Source organism: Somniosus microcephalus, chromosome 5 (genome assembly GCF_052327205.1).
Source record: "Somniosus microcephalus isolate GS21.2 chromosome 5, FLI_Smic_1.0, whole genome shotgun sequence".
Lineage (NCBI taxonomy): Eukaryota > Metazoa > Chordata > Chondrichthyes > Squaliformes > Somniosidae > Somniosus > Somniosus microcephalus.
In genome coordinates, this window is record NC_140991.1 from 211131641 (window position 1) to 211154556 (window position 22916).

General features: G+C 40.7%; 1 protein-coding gene across 2 annotated transcripts in view; it reads left to right on the forward strand.

Moving 5' to 3' along the window:
- The first annotated feature begins 1642 nt into the window (after positions 1 to 1642).
- The window catches only part of skap2 (src kinase associated phosphoprotein 2), a 380245-nt gene continuing 358971 nt past the window's right edge, over positions 1643 to 22916 (forward strand). Inside the window, exons 1-3 of one of the 2 annotated variants that reach the window (XM_085988646.1) lie at positions 1643 to 2057; positions 11584 to 11689; positions 12297 to 12322. In XM_085988646.1, the coding sequence (XP_085844772.1) occupies positions 2018 to 2057; positions 11584 to 11689; positions 12297 to 12322 (172 nt within the window). In that variant the 5' untranslated portion in view covers positions 1643 to 2017. The remainder of the gene's footprint in view (positions 2058 to 11583; positions 11690 to 12296; positions 12323 to 22916) is intronic. The other variant, XM_085988647.1, reaches the window with a different exon arrangement.

Genomic DNA, 22916 nt, shown 5'->3' on the forward strand with positions numbered 1-22916 from the left:
ATATAGTGCCTTTAACATAGTAAAACATCCCAAGGTACTTCACAGGAGCATAATCAGACAAAAACTGACACTGAGACAAAGGAGGAGAAATTAGGACAGGTGGCCAAAGGTTTGGTCAAAGAGGTAGGTTTTCAGGAGCGTCTTAAAGGAGAGAGAAGCAGAGAGGTTTAGGGAGGGAATTCCAGTGCTTGGGGCTTAGACAGTTGAAGGCACGGCCACCGATGGTGGGGCAAAAGAATTTGGGGATGCACAAGAGGCCAGAATTGGAAGTACACAGAATTCTCGGAAGGTTGTAGGGCTCGAGGAGGTTAGAGGTTGGGAGGGGGGCGAGGCCATGGAGGACTTTGAACACAAGGATGATAATTTAAGGCTTCGCTGGACCAGGGGTCAATGTAGGTCAGCGAGCATAGGGGTGATGGGAGAATGGGACTTGGTGCGAGTTAGAATACGGACAGCAGAGTTTTGGATGAGCTCAGGTTTACAGAGGAAGATGGGCCAGCCAGGAGAGTATTGGAATAGTCGAGTCTGGAGGTAAAAAATTCATGGATGAGAGTATCAATAGCAGATAGGCTGAGGCAGGGGTGGAGACTGGTGATATTATAGTTGTTGAAGTAGATGATGGTGATAGAGAAGATATGGCGTCAGAAGCTCAGTTCAGGGTCAAATAGGATGCCCAGGTTGTGAACAATCTGTTTCAGCCTCAGACAGCAGCCAGGGAGGGGCATGGAATCGGTGGCTACGGAACGGAATTTTTGGTGGGGCTCGAAAACAATGGCTTCGGTCTTCCCAATGTTTAATTGGAAGAAATTTCTGCTCATCCAGGATTAGATATCAGACAAGCAGTGAAGGGGTCAAGAGAGGTGGTGGTGAAGTAGAGCTGGCTGTTGTCAACGTACCCATGGAACATGATGTCTTTTCGGATGATGTTGCCAAAGGGCAGCTTATAGATGCAAACTCCATTCTTGAAGTACACATATTGCCCATTTGTCTTTCCTATCTGCATTTTTTCCACACTTGTCTGCTTTAAATTTCATCTCATTTTATTTAACTCATTCTGTATTGCCTCCTTGAGTTTCACTGCCCTCCTCATTTGGTATCACCTGCAAATTTAACTAATTTGCATTGAGTTCAGAAACCAAGTCACTGATATCGATTTGAAACAGCAGTCCCAACACTAAGTCCCTCACCCTCTAAAATAACCAGTATCCATTGTTTTCCATCCTTCAGCTAATTCTGATCAGAGAGTGGTTAGAATGTGGAACTTGTGGTCACTTGCAGGAGTTGAGCTAAATAGCTTTTATGCATCTAAGGGGAAGCTGGATAAGTACGAGAGAGAGAAAGGAACAGACGATTATGCTGATAGAATTAGATGAAGTAGGGAGGGAGGAGGCTCGTGAGGAGCATAAACACTGGCACAGACCAGTTGGGGTAAATGGCCTGTTTCTGGTGCTGGTAATTCTATGTAATAACTAAGTTTTACCCTGAATCACCACAGCTTTGAGCTTAATTAGTAATCTTTTCTGTGGAACTTTATCAAATGCCTTTTGGCAGCCGAGGTACACACTGCAATAGAATTTACCATAGTCGACTTGGATTGTCAACCCCTCAAAGAAATTAAGAAGTTAGGCAGACAATATATTCCTATTCCCGTGCCCGCTCTCCCTCCATCCACGGTGCACAGGCAGAGCAATTCATCAAAGTCCACGTACATCGACGAGCAGTGATAGCCAGAGGAAGAGAAGCTCGCTAACGGTTAAGTTCTAACCAATTCAAGTTGTGTTCACACACTCTGCAGGCAAAGCCGGGTGGTGGTGGGTTATGGAAACGAGTGAGCTTTAACAGAATAAGAGCATTTGGTCCAATCAGATGGGCTGGTGGTGGCGTCAGCACTCGCGTCGCCATCCGCGCGCTTGTTCGATGGTGGTGCGCGCGCGCACTCGGCAGCAGTTGGGAGCTGCACTTCCGCGTAGCGCGCGCATTCTCCGGTGACCGACAGCGCTCGGCGACGCGGTGGAAGATGCAGCAAATCCCCGAGGACGTGAAGAGCCTAATTACAGGTAAATCCCCACCCCCGTAACGACAGGAGGAAAGTCGCGGCCCTGCTTGTTTATATTTACAATCAATTCGATAATGTTTTCAAAAACATTAAACCTTTTAAGAACTTATGTGAGTTGATCCAGAGGAAAGTGAAAGGAGGAAGTTGGAGAGATCCAGACAGTTTCTCAGAAGTAAACGCTCCCCTATTTACCTCGGAGGGAACCTGTAATTCGGGGAAGGGAAGTGCGTGTGGGGTGAGGGGAAATATTTAATGATTTGTTGGGCCGGGATTAAAGCCAGTGACGAGCACTCTGCACCTGCCGAGAGTGTTGTTGAGGTTAACCTGAGCTACAACCGGCCTCCACCTCTGGCGGTTAGATCGCTTACCGGCAGGGCTCTCGAACTTTATAGTGAGCTTTACCAGTTAACGCTCATCGCCCCGATACAGTACATTAGTTGCCAGATTTTATTGATTTTTTAAAAAAATGCATATAAATTCTAAAGATACACTTTGTTCAAGGGAAGGACGAACACACGCCGTTGACTTGTTACGAGATTTATTTTTTAGCAATATAAGGAACTGTTCTGTTTTACGTACTTAGCTGTTTATTACTCCCCACCCTGTCCATCGCTAAGGAAAAACTTAGTGGTCAGTCCTTGTGAACACAAAAAGTTAATTTAATAACTGATGAAACTTGATACCTTTTGAATGTCCGAGTATTTAGATTAAATTCACTGCCTTTGTACCTAATGGGGCCGAAACATTAATCTTCCAAACAACCGTTAGTGTTATAATGCTGTGGCAAAAGTAATGGTCTTTTAATACTTAATATATTCATGCTGGAGAAGAATGCAACTTTTAGAGGATACATATCAGAAACTGTTGGTTTTCTGAAGCTAACTCTCTTAATGCTGTCGTATCCATTTTGGATTATGATGGCTACTACGCAAACAGTTTATTTTCTGTGAACTATCGGTGTCTGAGTATTCTGTTTTGTATAACATCAATTATTGTTTTTAAGTTTGCATTTTTGGAGTAGGTTTCAGCTGAACAAAGAATTGATTTGTTGAGTAGCTATGGATTGATGCAAAAGATGTGGTGAAATGTGTCCTGAAATTGGTGAAAACGTTGTAGATGTCTATTTTTGTGCTTTATTTTAAAGTTAAGATCTTTAAATAAAGTGGTAGTGGGAGCTCACAAAAATAATCTCTCCATGATTTAAAAAGTTAACTCCAGTGGTTGCTTGGGGATGCTGGTTGTCTGTGTGTCTGTCTGTCTCCATATCTATCTATTTGTCTGTCTGTCTCCATATCTATCTATCTTTGTCTCCGTATATCTATATATAGCCATATATATTTAATTGTTGAGGCTAAGTTGTGAACTCGTATAAAATATGTACTTCCTTTGCATGTGAATAGTGTAAAGTTAAATCTAATGAGAACAGGTGTTGCAATATGGGCGCATATCGATCTCTGTTATGCTATCATGGGAAAGGTGAAACAGAAGCTGGACAATTCCCCACTGGCAAGGAAAACTGGAGACACAGCCACTTGAGATTGGCCCCAGAATCTATTTTTAAAGTGCATTGGTGGAGGAGTAGAAACCTGCTCTGCCTCATCCAGGATAGTAGCAAACCAACGGTGGGGAGAGGTGAAATACCCTAAAATGAAGGATCATTTACATATTTTGTGAAACCTACTTCCTATGTGGAGCATAGGTTAATGCACTCCAGTAAATAGTGTCATTTGCTGTCACCCTCCTCACAAGAAAGGGGCATTTTAAAATACCCTCTATCAAATGAGTGAAATTTTCAAGAGAACAAGTATGAATGCTGATTTCTGTGCTAGGGATAACATATGAAGACAAAGTAACATTTGAGGCTTAAAATGTTGCAGTTCCAGGTAGCAGACATACTCTTATTTTGCAGGTAGTTAACTTTTTTCTCTCTGAATTATGCAGCTAAAACTGTCGTAACTACATCAGTGATTGACTGCAGAAAAGTTTTTTTGTTTAAGCTGAGGTTCTCCATTAAAATTAATGCAACATCCCCACTAAAGGAATTTTCAAGATGGTGGTTGAAAATTTCTGACATGATTGTTGGGACTAGCCTGTGCATTATGGAGGATATCTCATTTGTAACTTTGAGTTATTGGTTTTCTTTCTCACAGATGTGAGGAATTTCTAAAGGCCTTTCTCATCAGTAAATAAACATTTCTCCAATACACCACTGCTCAGGATTGCAGAATGCTACATCTTTGTTATAATTCTCATGAGGAAGTTTTTTAACTTCTATATTAGTTATACCTTCATTTGTTATCCTTCATTATTTATGCTGCAAAAATATTGGCCTGGAATTTGCGGTCGGGATGACGGTGAACTGGTAGCATTCGCCATCATTCTGCCTTTGAAACTGACCGCAACTTCGGGATTTAGCACGTGTGCAGGCGCATGCGGAAATCCTGAAGTTACGGTCTGTCATTGACGGCTCCAAAACAAGCTGCGCTGTGCACCTCTGCCCCGCGCCCCCCGCAACAGAGCCAGCAATCTGTAATCACCCAAATTGGGGAAACTGACGAAAACATCGGCACTTCCACAGTAATTACACTGTTAAATTCTCCACTGGAAGTTAGACCCAAAGGGATTAGGTGCAGCTGGGATTTTGACAGCGTATTGACTGCTAAACAAAAGTTAAGGGCCTGGAAAACTAATTTTAATTTTATGCAGTGTGAAATTTGTCCATTTGAATTTTTTTTTTAAAGCAACTTTTGTTTGTCCATCTTTATTTCAGGTTTGCCTTTTTCCCATATGAGAGTCCCAATCTTCATTTTGCGCTCTCTTAAAATTTTTAAAAAGTTAAAATTTTAAGAGCTTACTCACTTCCTTGTTTGCTGTCTTGAGAATTCTGCCTTTTGATTGGCTGCTTAGACAGCTTGTTGATGTCACAGCACTTCGCATAAGGGGATCCCCACTATACTTCGTTGATTTGAATTGAATGTTGAAAAACCCGATGCTCTCGACACAGGGATCGTGAGATCCTTGTGCAAAACGTACTTTGGGGCCAGCAGAGAATGCCTTCACTTTGCGTGTGTGTGTGTGTAAAATATTTTCCCCCAGTGTGCTATGTAATTTGATTGCATGAATGCATTATTATGCTTTTTTAAACAATGAATAGGATCTCTAAGGTTCCTTTACAAATTGGTTCTTAATCATTTGATCAGAGCTGAACTAATACGATGGCAAGATTGGCAGGTACTACTTGCTGCCCCATACATTTCTGATGCCCACCATTGGGGACATATAGCTTGGCCTTACAGCTCCTATTTAGAATGATGAATTTGTGGCACAAATGTATTTGCATTCAATTCAAAAAATTCCATTTGCTGTAGGAGTTATTAAATCTATTGTGTGGGAACAACTGAGACTGATTTAACGGTTACATTTAAATCACGTTTTTTTACACTGATTTTTGCGTTCCGGCGTAGTCATATTAGGTACATGGAATTTTGCCGTATATTGCTTTGGCAAGATGGCCATAACAATGGGTGTAAATTTTAGCAGACTTGCCGGTTACGTCGTTTAACAAGAAATTTTTCCCTAACGTGTGATCACACCCTGTTGATGCTTTGGCAGCAACTTCATAAATAATTAATTCATGAACTGTCCTAACCTACAATAATTCGTTTCCTTGCCCATAATTCTATTAATATGATACATTTAGTTGTCTATAGTCCTCCATTTTATCTTTAAATTATAATATTGTAGTTAAAGAATGCTAATAATTTAGTCAAACAACAATCTGATCTACTACTTTGGCCCAATGATGTGCCTTAACATCTACCTTAGAAACTCACATCCTACTGCAGAAGTGTAAACTTATTATCCCAATTGTGCTTACAGCCATTTTAGTAGCAAATTACAGTATAGGGATTTTCTGGCATGGGCATTCAAACATAACAAAAACAAAGAACAAGAAAAGACTAGCTGGTCCTTTGAGCCTGTCAGCTATGCAATCTCCTGAGAGGCAAAAAAAATTGAGAAAACTTCGGGCCAATTTAGGAATAAAATCTGGGCAATTCCCCTCTGACACCCAATGGCAATCAAACAAATTCCAGGAGCCCACGGTGACTGGGAGACGCATTCTCCCAATACCCACCCACCTTCTGTGCATAGCTTTCCTGCATTCAGGAAATTCATCCAGCTCCCTTCTGAATGTTTGCAGTGAATCAGTGCATGTGCTAGCAACTTGTTCCACAGGTCAACAACTTTGCGAAAAGTATCTCCTAACATAGTTCTAATATAATGTAAGCTTATGTAACGTGTACTTGTGTCCCCTGATCCATCCTACACTTTCTCACTTAAATAGCCTATCCATGTGGATGGAATCTAAGCCTTTCAATATTTTAAAAACCTTACAGAAAGCTGCTCAAAATCTATGCTTTTCTAGAGTGAAAAGCCCCAGCTCTCTCAGCCTATCATGGTAACTGAGGGCCTTTAGACTAGGTATCAATGTAATGCTCACTGGGAACTAGGTTAAGACTGTTAAAGCTAATTTCATATGGGACCCTTATAACCTGCAGAGAGAAGAAACTTTCAACCTATCAGTCTAAGGTGTTCTCAAATCTGGTTCCCACAGTGAGAGGGCCAAATGCTAACCACCTACCTGTTTAAACATCTATTATCATTAAACAGAAACCCCAAACTTCCATGTAAAATTTAGTTACAGTAACAATTTATGCTCTAATGAAACTACAGAAAATTCCAATGTTTAAATACTGATATATTCCAGAAGATTTATACCTTTTTTGTTGAGAGGTGACTAAACTTGAATACTCTTTTATATTGATCTTAAATAAATAAGGAGGAAGGAGATTTCAGTTCAGAAAACAAATTGTTCTATTACTGTAATTGCCTGGAATACAATTATTTGTTGACTATATTGCAGTTAGAGACCATTTAAAAATTGTGTTTCCCACCCAATAGTATGAGAGTAGGGGGAAGGAAGAGCGAATTATTGCTCTATTTTAGTATGGGAACAGAGAAAGCAAAAGAATTAATCCTGAATTTTAACATTTTGCTTTGTGATGTAGGTATGTAAGAATAATTTAATGAAAAAATGACTTGCATTCTATAATTGGCATAATGCATTTCATAATTGATTTAGTTATGCTTTTTATTCTGTAAATTTGATTACTGAATTCATATAAATTTCAGAAGTTACAAACTGTATATTAATATTGCATGACCTTTTAATGCCTTTTGTGTAGCATTTTATTTAGTCCTCCTGTGCAAGATCTCCTGTTTCATACATTCGCCATTAGCTGAAGTGTTGGCTCCCAGGCCTCCCTACTCTTTAATGAGCGACTAAGTTGTGTGAGATTTTAAGGGCTGAGGACACATCTTGTCTCCAGAGGGATGCAGCAAACTCTGCTACCACAACATCTGGATATTTTTGGCTATGAACTGGAGTCCTATTTCACCACTTTAATATAGATATCTGCTTGGTGGTACTCAATATTATTGTTCAAAAATATTATTTGAATAATTATTTAACAAGGTGACAGTGCTGTATCAGTATGTTGACTAGGCAATAAATCATTTTCAAATACCAGGGTCTTGTATTGTAGAATTTTATAATGGAATTTGCACACACCGAGAAAGCTGCATTTTAAAATTTATTGAAAATGTAGTTCTCTGTGAGCTGTATAACAGTTGATGCAATGTTTATATGCATCAAAATTGTATTCCGTAATTTCCCCCCCCCCCCCCCCCCCCCAATCTGCCTATATAATTATTTCCAAGGTCAATGTGCAGTAATGGTGTTAGCGATGAGTGATCGGAACAACTTCTAATGCAAGCTTCAAACAAGAAACTACAAACATAATCCTCCTCCTGGTTTGTTTATTCTAGGTACATTAATTCAACTTCATTTACAATACATTACCTGAGCTACGGGTGGCTCTGAGGAAATAAGTGTGCACAGTATATCCAAAAACTGTAAACATTCAACCTTTTGGTATGAGCATAGAGAGCGATAAATAGAGATGGGACTTTAGTGAAAGTTGTATCTAATTTTAAGAGATAATGGTGCCTTACATAACTGATGCTCTTTCTTGCCTGCATTATAGTCGGATTATTATGCCAAGTTTATACATATAGTGGTGTAAATCCAATGCAAAAATTGTACAGAGCAGTCAAATCCAATTCAGCTGTCAGTTTCACCACAGTTGAACCACTGTTGTGCATGCATAGTTATGTGCAACATATGACATAACTATTTTCACAAATGCAACACAACTCTGAGATCAGGAGGAAACTTAGTGTGCCTGTAGGTAGTAAAACTTGGCTGCCATGAATCTAGTAGTTACTGATCACTTGCACTTGAATTATAACATGAGTGTTAAAGTGATGTAGTGACAGATTTCCTGCACACCCCATTAGTGAAAAGCAGCTCTCATTATGACATTTTGAGAATCATTATGCTAAAATAACATTAATAATGAAGCATGCTAAATCAAAATACATGCCCATGCCGATAATTGTTGCTGTTTTTGCGTACAGTATAACTAGGATTCATTGTCTTGTAACTTTAGTTTTGCTCTTAATTTTATGGCCTGGATTTTGTGGTTGGTATGACGGCGTACTCTGAGTCCGTTGTCATGTCGCCTTTGAAATCCACCGCAGGTTTGGGATTTCCGCAAGTTTGGGATTTCCGCATGTGCTTTCACATGCTCTAAATCCCGAACTTGCGGTTTGTCACCGTACGCGTTGACAGGCCATCCGCTCTGCCTCCGAAAACCTAATTGCTGGCGCAGTGTTGGCTATTTGCCCACCAACTGCCCAGCACTTGCATACAGAAATTTTACGGCTGGTGGAAACAGGCCGTTTCCACAGTGTAAGGGGATATCTGAGATGAAAAAAATGCTTTTTTTTAATTCAATGACTAAAAAGCTTTAGTGAGAAGCAATCCTGGTGTATGTTAAAGCTGCGGGTTTTTAAAAAATTTCATAACTTTCTGCACAGTATTTGTTTAGAAGTCAGAATTATGAATAATAAATTGGATTCCCATGATAAAAGCTAAATCTGATAGTGTTTTAAAGGCTGTAGTAATGAAATATTGTAGTAATTTAATTGAATGAAAGACGATCTGTTTTCTGATTGGAAGACCAGGCCCTGTGATCCCAGGTACACTTCTGCACAGGCTGCGTCCCTGGGATCCGTGGGCCGTTGGATCCTAAACTGGCTGAGTGGCAGGAGGCAGAGGGTGATGGTCGAAGGTTGCTTTTGTGACTGGAAGCCTGTGTCCAGTGGGGTACCTCAGGGATCGGTGCTGGGTCCCTTGTTGTTTGTGATCTACATAAATGATTTGGATGAGAATGTAAAAGGTATGATCAGTAAGTTCGCAGATGACACGAAAATTGGTGGGGTGGTAAATTGTGAGGAGGAAAGCCTCAGGCTACAGGACGATATAAACGGGTTGGTCAGATGGGCGGAAAAGTGGCAAATGGAATTTAACCCTGAAAAATGCGAGGTGATGCATTTTGGACGGACAAATAAGGCAAGGGAGTACACAATGAGTGGTAGGACCCTCGGAAGTACAGAGGGTCAGAGGGACCTTGGTGTACATGTACATAGATCCCTGAAGGCAGCGGAACAGGTAGATAAGGTGGTTAAAAAGGCATATGGGATACTTGCCTTCATTAGCCGAGGCATAGAATATAAGAGCAGGGAGGTTATGATGGAGCTGTACAAAACGCTGGTGAGGCCACAGCTGGAGTACTGTGTGCAGTTCTGGTCGCCTCACTATAGGAAGGATGTGATTGCTTTGGAGAGGGTGCAGAGAAGATTCACCAGGATGTTACCTGGGATGGAGCGCCTCAGCTATGAAGAGAGGCTGGACAGGCTGGGGTTGTTTTCCTTGGAGCAAAGAAGGCTGAGGGGGGACCTGATTGAGGTGTACAAAATGATGAGGGGCATAGATAGGGTAGATAAAGAGGAACTTTTCCCCTTAGTAGGGGGGTCAATAACAAGGGGGCATAGATTCAGGGTAAGGGGCAGGAGATTTAGAGGGGATTTGAGGAGGAACTTTTTCACCCAGAGGGTGGTTGGAATGTGGAACTCAATGCCTGAAAGGGTGGTAGAGGCAGGAACCCTCACAACATTCAAGAAGCATTTGGATGAGCACTTGAAATGCCATTGCATACAAGGCTATGGACCAAATGCTGGGAAATGGGATTAGACTGGACAGGGATGGATGGGCGGCGCAGACACGATGGGCTGAAGGGCCTCTTTCTGTGCTGTAAAACTCTATGACTCTATGACATACTTGCAGCGTCAGTGCGCAGGTTTTCGCAGGAGGGCCGCCATCAGGTAGGTGCGAATAACTTTTGCAGGTCAGCGGTGTACTCCGGAGGTACGCTGCTGATCGCAATTTTTGGCCCTATGTTCCATTTGTGATAGACTCCAGTAAAGCAGAAAGCTCATCTTGAGTCATTCAACTTTCATGTGAATTTAGTGTGAGCACAATGTTTCTGGCTAGTGAAAAACAATGGGCCGTATATTCCGATGCCTACGGCCTGCGAGCTGTGTACACACCTGTAGGGACATCAGAAATGCCGGTTTCAGGCATGCCAAGTGCATGTGCTGAAAACCCGGTATTTCTGATCTGTCAAGAATGCTCTTCACAGATCAGACGCCTGCCCTAGAAAAGGGCCTCTGCAGGCAGATAGTTCGGCTTTCTGGAGAAACTCCGCCTGCAGAAAAACCTTAGAAATCTTATGCCTGGTAAAAGCAGGCGTAAGGCCTGCTTTTGCCAGCATAAGAGTTGAAAAAAGTTACATTTCTTTTCGCTCATTTATAATTTTAAAATACTTTATATAAAAAAAAAAGTTGTTTATTTTTGGCCCCGTAAAAACTTTAATTATTTCCTTCAAAAAATTAAATTTTTGTTTAAAATATTTAATTTATAGTAATTTTAACTCATTTTAAAAACGTGATGGTTTTTAAAAAATTTATTTAATGTTTTATTCTGTTTTTGGGGTGATCTCCATTCATATATTTGACAGGTCTATCTGTCAAGTGTACGAAGGGAGATTCCTTTCTGCTATTGGCTCCCCATGGCCCAAATGATCCCAGGGACACTTGCGAACTGCATGCGCCTCTGGGATACGTGGGCCCTGCACATTTCGAGTTTGGAGAGGCCCAGGAACGGAAGTGTACGCACCTCGGGAGCCCTCCGATCGATGTGTGTGATTGCTTTAGCTTCTAACTAAATTACCTATATAATTTCACTAAATGGATTAACATGAAATGTACTTACTTTGAAGAGTTTCCTCATGCCAAGCATTCCCTGCTTTAGTGAAAATGTATAAAACTAATTTTTCCAATGGGAGTTCTACTGTTTTTTCTAAATGTTAGATTTTCAAATCCAATTAAGTGAGTTACACATCGGCTGGCTGAAAGCAGAACTGTTTTCACTGTAGCACTGTTATTGTCAGTTGATGAAATTAAAATATGTTTGAAATTTAAATATTCTTCCTTCATTGCAGATATTGAAATATTTGTACTTGAGATATTAAAGGGAGAGAACCTGACTAAGAAAGCAAAAGAAAAGAAAGATGCACTTTTGAGAAAGCTTAAAGTTATTAAAACAAGGTAAAGATTTTTTGGTGATTATGGATATTGGTTTTCTAGTTTAACTTGGTTCAGAATACCAAAGGAGTGAAATGTAGTCCTTGTCCATAAGAAATCTGAGTATAATTATCACAGTTAACTGCAAAGGTAAAATGGTGAGATTATATGTAGGGTTTTAGGCTGAATTTGATGGGATTTATTTCTGTTGTCGCCTGCACAGCTTCGTATCAAGTGATAAGTAATAATCACTCCAAGTATTTTGCAGACTTCATACAAAATTCACCATCTATTTGACGCATAGTTTTTTTTGTAATTTTAATCAACAAATCTGTTTTACAATATGCAGAGACTGTCATGCCTAAACATGTATAAAGGGCATGTGGAAATGAAGTAGAGAACAAAGGTTGTTTAACTAGATACATTTGTAACTGATGTAAACTTAAATTTGTATTGTATTGAGAGTTATAATGATTGTGATCATTGTAAGAAATAAAATTTATCATGAATCCACCAGTAAGGAAAACAAATAATCCCAATATCTAGTTGCAAGAGGAAATAAGTATTTATTGGTATTATAGAAATGTGTTTTGATTCTAGATAATATAGTAATTGCTATTTTATTTTCCAGCTATCCTCAGGAGTTCCAGGAGAAAGGTAAATTTTCAATATTTCTTCAAAAAAAGTAATTTTAACTTGTGATGTTTCATAAATCTGTTGCCAAGCTGTAAGCATTTTTTTTATAATCCTGTCCTATTCTTTGAAAAGTTTCTGTGGTTTTTCAATCTATTTTCCAGTTCTGAATTGTGCAATTGCAAAATTGCATATAGCATTTAGAAGTACAGCCATGCAGCACATTATATAAAAAAGCATGGAATGAAAACTGGCCACTTAGGACCTCCATCTACAGATCGCATACAATCTGCTGTGTAATGGACTCTAGCCACCCATTTAATCTCCCAAGGAAAAGTTCTGCATAAATAAACACTAAATAAATGGTGCATCTGTGAAAGAAGAACAACACAGAGGCTTAGGGATTTAGATGAATAAATCTTTTAAAATGGGAGGACAAGTTGCTAAAATGCTACAAAAAGCATATGGGCTCTTGGATCTTATAAATAGAGGAGCTGAGTACGAAAGCAAACAGCTAATGCTACACCTATACAAATTATTGATTAAGCTGCAATTGAAATTTTGCTCCAGTTTTGGGCACCCTTCATTAGTAAGAATGTCAAGGCTATGGAAAGGGTACAGAAGAGATTGACTAGGATGATACAAGGCTTTAGTTATGAGGAGACACTAAAGAATCTGGGGCTCTTTTCATTAGCGCAGAGAAAGTTAACGAGATCTGATAAAGATATTCAAAATTATGATGGGTCTTGGTAAGATAACTGAGGAAAAATTATTTCCACTGGTTGGTGAGTTGACAACTAAGTTGTCAGAATGAAGGGAGAGTTAGAATTTTTTTTTTAAGCAGAGTTGTTAGGACATGGAATGCCCCATCAGCAACAATGGTGGGCGCAGAATCCAGAATGGCTTTTAAAAGGGAAGTGGGTAAATATTTGAAAAAGGAAAATTTAAATAGTTATGGAAAAGGGACTAAATGGCTATCTCTTTCAGCGAACTGGTGGAGGTCCGATGGGCTAGATGACATCTTCCTCCTGTACTGTAAAATATTGATTCCTTGCTCTCCTGAAAGGAAAACTCAATGATCTATGATGTTTATCCATCGTCATTTCTGTAATGTTCAATCCTGTGCTGCTGTCCTTCACAGAATATTCCCTGACCCCAGCTGTGCAGGAAACATTGTTTCATGGAGTTCTTTAGCATTAGTATCTGTGCTTGTTCCTACAACCTCCAATCCTATTGCCTTCCAGATATACTGGAGTATAAATATCTTCTAACAAAATGTCAGATTTGAAAAATGTACTATATATCTTCAGTTGTAACATCAGTTGCCACTTAAAGTACTTTATCTAATGAAAAGTGTCAAAATAAATACTTGATAGGACAGAGTTATCTACAGTAGTTTTGTTGTATGAGTGAAGCTCATTTTGATTCTCAACAGTATCAAGATTTGCTGAATTAGGGAGGGGGAAGGAGGGTGGGGGGGATAGTTGCTCCCTCTGCTGGTCAAACCTTAATGCAAATTTTTTTGAGCATTTAAATGAGGAGGCAGGAGTCGATCAATGGCAGTTGTAATCAATTGTAGTCAGTTATTTCTGGTATCCTGTTGCTTTTGCTTTTACTAACAGCACAATCTTTGTGAACCAGAAATATGCTAATCATGTGAATATTGAAAATGTATGAGGGGAAGAGATTCCTCCTGAATTGTGATCTGTGACTGAAGAGATTTTGGGAGTTGTACTGTTGTGTAGACAAGGTAAATTAGTGAAATGCTTTGTATTATCAGATGAATTATTGTATTTTTTTAAATTTACCTGGTAACTCTTATGAACATACCTTTCATTTTTACTTTCCCTCTGTTAAATGCCTTGGGACATTTTTCTTTGTTAAAGACATAATATAATGCAAGCGGCTCTTGGTAGCATCCTTAACTGGCAGTTGCCACTTGAACACTTTGCTTGTTAACTCTGTACAGTAATAATTGCCTTTTTAAAATGTAAAGTTTTTTGTTGTACTTTCTAGTGTAAATTCCAGTAATGCTGGAAAGTGTTTTTTATTTTAATGGCGATAATGCTGCAAGTAACATTGGCTCCATTTTATGTTTTATGTTAAAATTAAAGGCAGAATAGTATTTGTATCCAGACTATGCAATAGATTTTGTTGATCCTAGTACAGCTGAATTGACTTTTCTCCCAAGATACCACTTGAAGAGGTCATGACCTGCAGCCTGTGGCCACTGGTATGAGGGTCACAGCTTGAGGTCAGCAAAAGCTTGTGTGAACCTACGGGCAGAGGTCTGTTACCTACCAGCTGTAGACATAGGATCAATCCTTAATAACTAGTATCTGTGACTCTTGATAGGCTAAGAAGGTAATGACAGTGTAGCAGTTTGGTAATCTAGCCAATCAGATTGATGAAGTGAGAGCTGAAACTCAGGGATTGTAGTTATTGCATTTGGTAAGACTGAACATATTCAAGCATGGGTGGAGCTAGAATATGTGTTGGAACATCTTTAAAAGACTGGTTCTGATTTGTATGGTTAACTGCAGTTAAATGTACTTTATAGGTAAGTTAAGGTTGACCTTAATTTTTGCCTTGATGTAACTTTTAACTATCATCCTTTGCTCTTTACTCTGGCATTTGAAACTTTTTAAAACAACAATTTTATTTTCATTAAGTGTTGATTTACTGCTAGCTCAGGGGCTACATTGTGCTAAGCGCTCAATGTTTTAGATGCTATACATTGTGCAAGTCAAAGCATCGCAATGACTGTACAACTGAAGTGTGGGTAAGGTTATTATTAACAAAGTACTGAAGTCATATACAGTATGTTGTTTTGCAGAAAGTAACGATACTTCCCAAAATTATCCACTAATTGGCACTAATAGAGAAGTGATTCTTACAGTTTACTTATAATCCAGGTTTAATGTATTTTATTTGGACACATGCTTAAAGATGTTTCTTCTGCAGATAATGACGAAAGTAGTCTAATCAAATTACTCCTATTAAATTAGCTGAATGTAAGTATGTTAGCGAAAAGTTGTCAGCTGGCTAACATGTAATTTATGACTAGTAAGGTCAAGCCATTATTATAGCACAAAACATAACTATTGTTGCTGGATAAATGTTACAACATAAAACTGGATTGATTAATAGTTTGTTGGCTGTGAGCATAGCAACTACAATACTGACTCAGGCTGCTGTGACAGATTTTTGGCTAGAGCTGTGAGTCAAGGGTTTACAGCTCCACGTGGTTTAAAGTGATGACATCTTTTACTGCACCAGCATAAAACTGTTAAATGTAACTGAATGTCCACTCCTGGATCGACTCTTTAAAATTATTTATTTTAATGACCTAGGATATTATTTTACTTCATAAGGGAATAATAAAGATGCCTGTCTAACACTTAATATGATTGCCTTTGTTACTCTGAATTTAAAAAATGAGTGGTAGGCCCTTTATTGTTTTTGTTTGTATACTGTAATCTGATGCATAGTTTATGCAATTGGCACTGCTTCAAAATACAATTTGTTGAATAAAGAATAAAATCCACTGCTTACCAATAAGGAATATTCAGTTCTATTTAACTTTACATCTGTTTTTTTAAATGACAAATTAAGTCTTCTACATCCAGAAATTGTCTAATCAGATTTATGTATTGTAGTATTGCTGTGTAGTGCTTTTATGAATTCATAAATTCCAACTGTCTAGGCAAAAGCTGAATCCTAAAAATACACCTGTTTTGTATATGAACATGAGTGGTCATGCTTATGATTTACTTTCAGTGTAAACTTCATATTTTCCAGCAACCTTTTTCATTATAAAAAATAGTGTCTGCATGTATTAAATCTAATGGGTAATTGGTTGGTGAGATGGTCTATTCATTGCTGGAACCTGGATTTTAATGATGTCTGGATTGATGAGATGAAAGTTTCCACAGTTGCCCATAAATTAACAATTTTTGATGGTCTTATTTCAGTTCAGTACTAATTGTGTAATCTCATTAGAGGGCCAAAAGGATGGTTGCTGCAGGAATTGAAAATGCCACGCTGGTACAGTAGAGTGTAATCTTCTGAGGTGGTGTTGCAACACATGGAAAGGAAGCTTTTATCTGTGTCCAACTTAGTACACCTGAGTAGAGATTGATGGCTGATATTGGGTTTAAAAAGTTCCCAGTTTTGACATTCCTTACACTGACCCTTTAGTTCACACATTCTAAAATGTTAATTGAGGCTGTCCTTAAAGATGCTGAGTGCTTCTCCACAAGAAAGAAGGAGTGTAAGTAACTCCAATTGGTATTTACATACCTGGTTGTTGGTTGCATATCTGCAATGGGAGAGATTTGGTTACCTCACTTGCCTGCTGCCTTGGCAGGACTATAGTACAGGAAACTCTTTGGTATCCAGCACCGATGGGACCGGGATGGTGCCGGTTGATTAAAAATTCCGGATGACAGAGAGGGTTATCTACCGAGGCTATTTTTAACAAACAAAAATAAAAAAATCAAGGCAGTATACAGTAATTGGGTACTCAACTACAGAATCCCATAATGCAAGATGGGGGAGATAATTCACAATAAAGATGGAGAGACACACAGAAAAATGGCGGATTGGAAGAGACTACCGGCAGTGCGGGAGAGTCAGACTCCTGTTATTGAGGTGTTCGGACTTCCGACAGCGCCAAGAAGCCGAGTAGTGGCAGTTTGGAGAACTACCCCCACTGACTAACTCGGCCACCGCGGGAGACTCGGACTCTGTAACATTTCCGGTTATTGAGGTTTTGTTTTCGGAGTATGAATTTTGCCAGTTAATAGAGAATTCTGGATATTTAGGTGCCGTTTAAACGAGAGTTTCCTGTATATAGCATTGGGAGAAAATAAATCTTGATTGCAGCATCCATTAAATATTACTGGGATGAGCACAGGGTCCCAACAGTGAAAAAATCAGTTTGATGTTCTAGTATCCCTTCTCTCACTATGTAAAAAAAAAAAAAGTCTCTCCCTTAGATAATGTTAGTTCTTGTAGCCAGGTTCAGATTAATCCGGAGCATGTCCATGTTGGCACAAGGTACTTGTATCTTTTTTTTCTGGTAAAATAGTTGAAGACATTGGGAGCATCAATAACAGTTCTAAGTGCTCCTAGGTTTCCTAAATTTTTGATGGATGGACCTTATTCTTCACATCAAAGCATACACATAGGTTTGGTTCCACCATACTCCAACATATCAGGCCAAACACTGAGTACTGGGCTCCTTGGGACCAAGTAAATTTACAGACAACCAATGAGGCTCATGCTCACAAAGTCTGAATCAAAGCTAATGGTACCAACAAGACTATGGTGAAATCCTGAAAGCTTTAGTGCTGACAGCCAGGAAATTTTTGGCAACTAACGAGTAGTGAGCATTTGTTCTTGACTTCTGCTGCTGTTGCATTCAAACTTTCAGCACCAAGCTATGTGGTCAGATCCTCTTTTGGTGAAATTTCCTTGATTGTATACCTCTTTGTCATTACAGGTAATAATTATTGCCGTTTACCTGTAGTATCCCAATGCTGACAACAGTTCCAAATCTTCTCATGTTAGCTATCCCTCCTCGTCCTTCTCGACTTGTCTGCAGCCTTTGACATGGTTGACCGCTCCGTCCTCCTCCAACGCCTCTCCACTGTCATCGAGCTGGGTGGGACTGCACTTGCCTGGTTCTATTCTTATCTATCTAGTCATAGCCAGAGAATCACCTGCAATGGCTTCTCATCCCACTTCCGCACCATTACCTCTGGTGTCCCCCAAGGATCTATCCTTGGCCCCCTCCTATTTCTCTCATTTAAATGCCGCCCCTTGGCGACATCATCCGAAAACACGACGTCAGTTTCCACATGTACGCCGACGATACCCAGCTCCACCTTACCACCACTTTTCTCTCGACCCCTCCACGGTCTCTATCTAGTATCGGATTAGCAGAAATTTCCTCCAATTAAATATTGGGAAGACCAAAGCCATTGTTTTCGGTCCCTGTCACAAACTCTGTTCCCTAGCCACCAACTCCATCCCTCTCCCTAACATCTGCCTGAGGCTTAACCACACTGTTTGAAACCTTGGTGTCATATTTGATCCTGAAATGAGCTTCCGACCACATATCCACGGCATAACTAAGACCGCCTATTCCACCTCCGTAACATTGTCCGTCTCCGCCCTTGCCTCAGCTCATCTGCTGCTGAAACCCTCATCCATGCCTTCGTTATCTCTAGACTTGATTATTCCAACGCACTCCTGGCTAGCCTCCCACATTCTACCCTACGTAGGTCATCCAAAACTCGGCTGCCCGTGTCCTAACTCACACCAAGTCCCATTCACCCATCACCCCTATGCTTGCTGACCTACATTGACTTCCGGTTAAGCAACACCTCGATTTCGTAATTCTCATCCTTGTTTTCAAATCCCTCCATGGCCTCGCCCCTCCTTATATCTCTAATCTTCTCCACCCCCACAAGCCCCCCCAACCGAGATATCTGCGCTCCTCTAATTCTGCCCTCTTGAGATCCCTGATTATAATCGCTCAACCATTGGTGGCCGTGCCTTCAGCTGTCTAGGCCCTAAGGTCTGGAATTCCCTCCCTACCTCTTTTTCCTCCTTTTAAGATGCTCCTTAAAACCTACGTCTTTGACCTACCTGCCCTAATTTCTTCTTATGTGGCTCGGAGTCAAATTTTTGTCTTATAATACTCCTGTAAAGTGCCTTGGGATGTTTTACTATGTAAAGATGCTATATAAATACAAGTTATTGTACTGTCCTGCACGCCTTCAAATCTTCTGTCATCACCCTCCTCAAAAACCCACCCTTCACCTCTTGCAAACTATCCCCCATCTTCAACCTCCCTTTCCTCTCCAAAGTCCTTGAACGTGTTGTTGCCTCCCAAATCCATGCCCATCTTTCCTGCAACTCCATGTTTGAACCTCTCCAATCCAGCTTCTGCCCCTGCCACATCCCTGAAACAGTCACAAATGACAACCTATGTGAATGTGACCGTGATAAATTATCCCTGCCCATGTCCTAAGTCCCACCAGGTCCGATTCACCCATCACCCCTGTGCTCGCTGAGCTACATTGACTCCTGGTTCGGCAACATCTCAATTTTTAAAATTCGTATCCTTGTTTTCAAATCCCTCCATTGACTTGTCATAAGAACATAAGAAGTAGGAGCAGGAGTAGGCCATACGGCCCCTCGGGCCTGCTCCGCCATTCAATAGGATCATGGCTGATCCAAACTTAGACTCACGTCCACTTCCCTGCCCTCTCCCTGAAACCCCTTATTCCCTTATCAGCTAGGAAACTGTCTATCTCCGTTTTAAATTTATTTAATGTCGCAGCTTCCACAGCTCTGAGGTAGCAAATTCCATAGATTTACTACCCTCTGAGTGAAGAAGTTTCTCCTCCTCTGTTTTCCAACATTATATTCCATCTGCCAAATTTTTGCCCACTCACTTAGCCTGTCCTTTTGCAGGTTTTTTATGTCCTCCTCACTCACTGCTTTCCCTCCCATCTTTGTATCATTGGCAAATTTGGATACATTGCACTCGGTCCCTTCCTCCAAATCGTTAATATAGATTGTAAAGAGTTGGGGTCCCAGCACTGACCCCTGCGGAACACCACTAGTCACTGATTGCCAACCCGAGAATGAACCATTTATCCCAACTCTCTGTTTTCTGTTAGATAGCCAATCTTCCACCCATGCCAGTATATTGCCCCCAATCCTGTGATTTTTTATCTTGTGCAGTAATCTTTTGTGTGGCACCTTGTCAAATGCCTTTTGGAAGTCCAAATACACCACATCCACTGGTTCCCCTTTATCCACCCTGTTTGTTACGTCCTCAAAGAATTCGAGCAAATTTGTCAAACATGACTTCCCCTTCATAAAACCATGCTGACTCTGTCCAATTAAATTATGATTATCCAAATGTCCTGTTACTGCTTCCTTAATAATGGACTCCAACATTTTACCAACCACAGATGTTAGGCTAACTGGTCTATAGTTTCCAGCCTTTTGTCTGCCTCCCTTTTTAAATAAGGGCATTACATTAGCAGTTTTCCAATCTGCTGGGACGTTTCCTGAATCCAGGGAGTTTGGGAAAATTACCACCAATGTATCCACAATCCCTACCACTACTTCTCTCAAGACCCTAGGATGTAAGCCATCAGGTCCAGGGGATTTATCCGCCTTAAGTCCCATTATCTTACTGAGTACCACCTCCTTAGTGATTTTAATCGTGTTTAGCTCCTCCCCCCCCCCCCCCCCCCCCCCCACCCACTATAGCCCCCTGTTTGTCCAGTGTTGGGATATTTTTAGTGTCCTCTACTGTAAAGACTGATACAAAATATTTGTTCAGCGTATTTGCCATCTCCATGTTCCCCACTACTAATTTCCCGGTCTCGTCCTCTAAGGGACCAACATTCACTTTAGCCACCCTTTTTCTTTTTATATAACTGTAGAAACTCTTGCTATCTGTTTTTATATTTTTTGCTAGTTTACTTTCATAATTTATCTTCCCTTTCTTAATTAATCTTTTAGTTATTCTTTGCTGGCTTTTAAATGCTTCCCAATCTTCTATCCTCCCACTAGATTTGGCTACTTTATATGCCCTTGTTTTCAGTCGGATACTATCCTTTATTACCTTATACTTAGCCACGGATGGCTGTCTTTTACGCCCCTTTTTCCTCACTGGAATATATTTTTCTTGAAAGTTGTGCAATATCTCCTTGAATGTACACCACTGCTCATGTACCGTCTTACACTTTAATCTATTTTCCCAGTCCACTTTAGTCAGCTCTGCTCTCATACCTTCATAGTCTCCTTTATTTAAGCTTAGTACGCTGGTTTGAGATCCAACTCTCACCCTCCAACTGAATTTGGAATTCAACCATGTTATGGTCACTCATTCCAAGGGGATCCTTTACTAGAACATTTTTTATTAATCCTGTCTCGTTACACAAGACGAGATCTAAGATTGCCTGCCCCCTGGTTGGTTCAGTTACATACTGCTCATGGAACCTGTCCCTAATGCACTCTATGAACTCTTCCTCAAGACTGCCCTGCCCAATTTGATTTGTCCAGTCAATATGAAAGTTAAAATCCCCCATGATTATAGCTGTTCCCTTATTACAAGCCCCAACTATTTCCTGATTTATACTCCGACCAACAGGGTTGCAACTGTTAGGAGGCCTATAGACTACGCCCACTAGTGACTTTTTCCCCTTATTATTCCTTATATCTCCACCCAAACTGTTTCACTATCCTGATCCTTTGACCCAATATCATTTCTCACTATTGCAGTGATTCCATCCTTTATTAACATAGCCAACCCACCTCCCTTTCCTTCCTGTCTGTCCTTCCTAATTATCAAATACCCCTGGATGTTTAGTTCCCAGTCATGGTCACCTTGCAGCCATGTTTCTGTAATGGCCACCAGATCATACTCGTGTAGTTATTTGTACCGTCAACTCGTCTATTTTGTTACGAATGCTGTGTGCATTCAGATAAAGAACTTTTAAATATGTTTTGTGACAATTTATTCCTGCTTTTACCCCCTTTACTACTCTACCTTTATCTTTATACATTCTGTCCCTTCCTGACATGCTCTGGTTTTTAATTCCCCCACTGCTACCTTGCTCTATTGCCTTTTCCGCTGACATTTTTATTTTTCGCTCTCTTTTTCCCCCCCCCCCCCCCACTAATTAGTTTAAAGCCCTCTCTACAGCCCTAGTTATTCGATTCGCCAGGATTCTAGTCCCAGCACTGGCCAAATGAAGTCCGTCCCAACGGAACAGCTCTCTCCCGTCCCAGTACTGGTGCCAGTGTCCCAAGAAGCAAAACCCATTTCTCCCACACCAGCCTTTGAGCCACGCATTTAACTCTCTGATTTTATTTACCCTAGCCAAAATTGCTTGTGGCTCAGGTAGTAATCCAGAGATTATTACCCTTGTTCTGCTTTTTAATTTGGCCCCTAGCTGCTCATACTCCCTCAGCAGAACCTCTTGTCCTATCTGTCGTTGGTACCAACATGGACCACGACAACTGGATCCTCCCCCTCGCACTCCAAGTTTCTCTCCAGCCCAGAGGAGATGCCCTTAACCCTGGCACCGGGCAGGCAACACAGCCTTCGGGACTCTCGCTCTCGGCTGCAAAGAACCCTATCTATCCCCCTAATGGTACTATCCCCTACCACTATAACATTTCTTTTTACTCCCCCCCCCCCCCCCCCCCCCACTTGAATGGCCCCTCATTCCACGGTGCTGTGGCCAGGTTGCTCATCCTCCCTGCAGTCTCTGTTCCTGTCCTCACAGGGAGTAAGAGCCTCGAACCTGTTGGACAAGAGCAAGGGCTGCGGCTCCTCCAACACTTCCTCCTGGATCCCCGTACCTGCCTCACTCATAGTCACACCCTCCTGTCCCTGACCACGGAATACATCTGAATTAGTTAATCTAATTGGTGTGACTACTTCCTGGAACACAGAGTCCAGGTAACTCTCCCCCTCCCTGATGTGTCGCAGTGTTTGAAGCTCGGACTCCAGCTCATCAACACGGAGCCGGAGTTCCTCGAGCAGCCAGCAGTTACTGCAAATGTGATCACTGTGAAC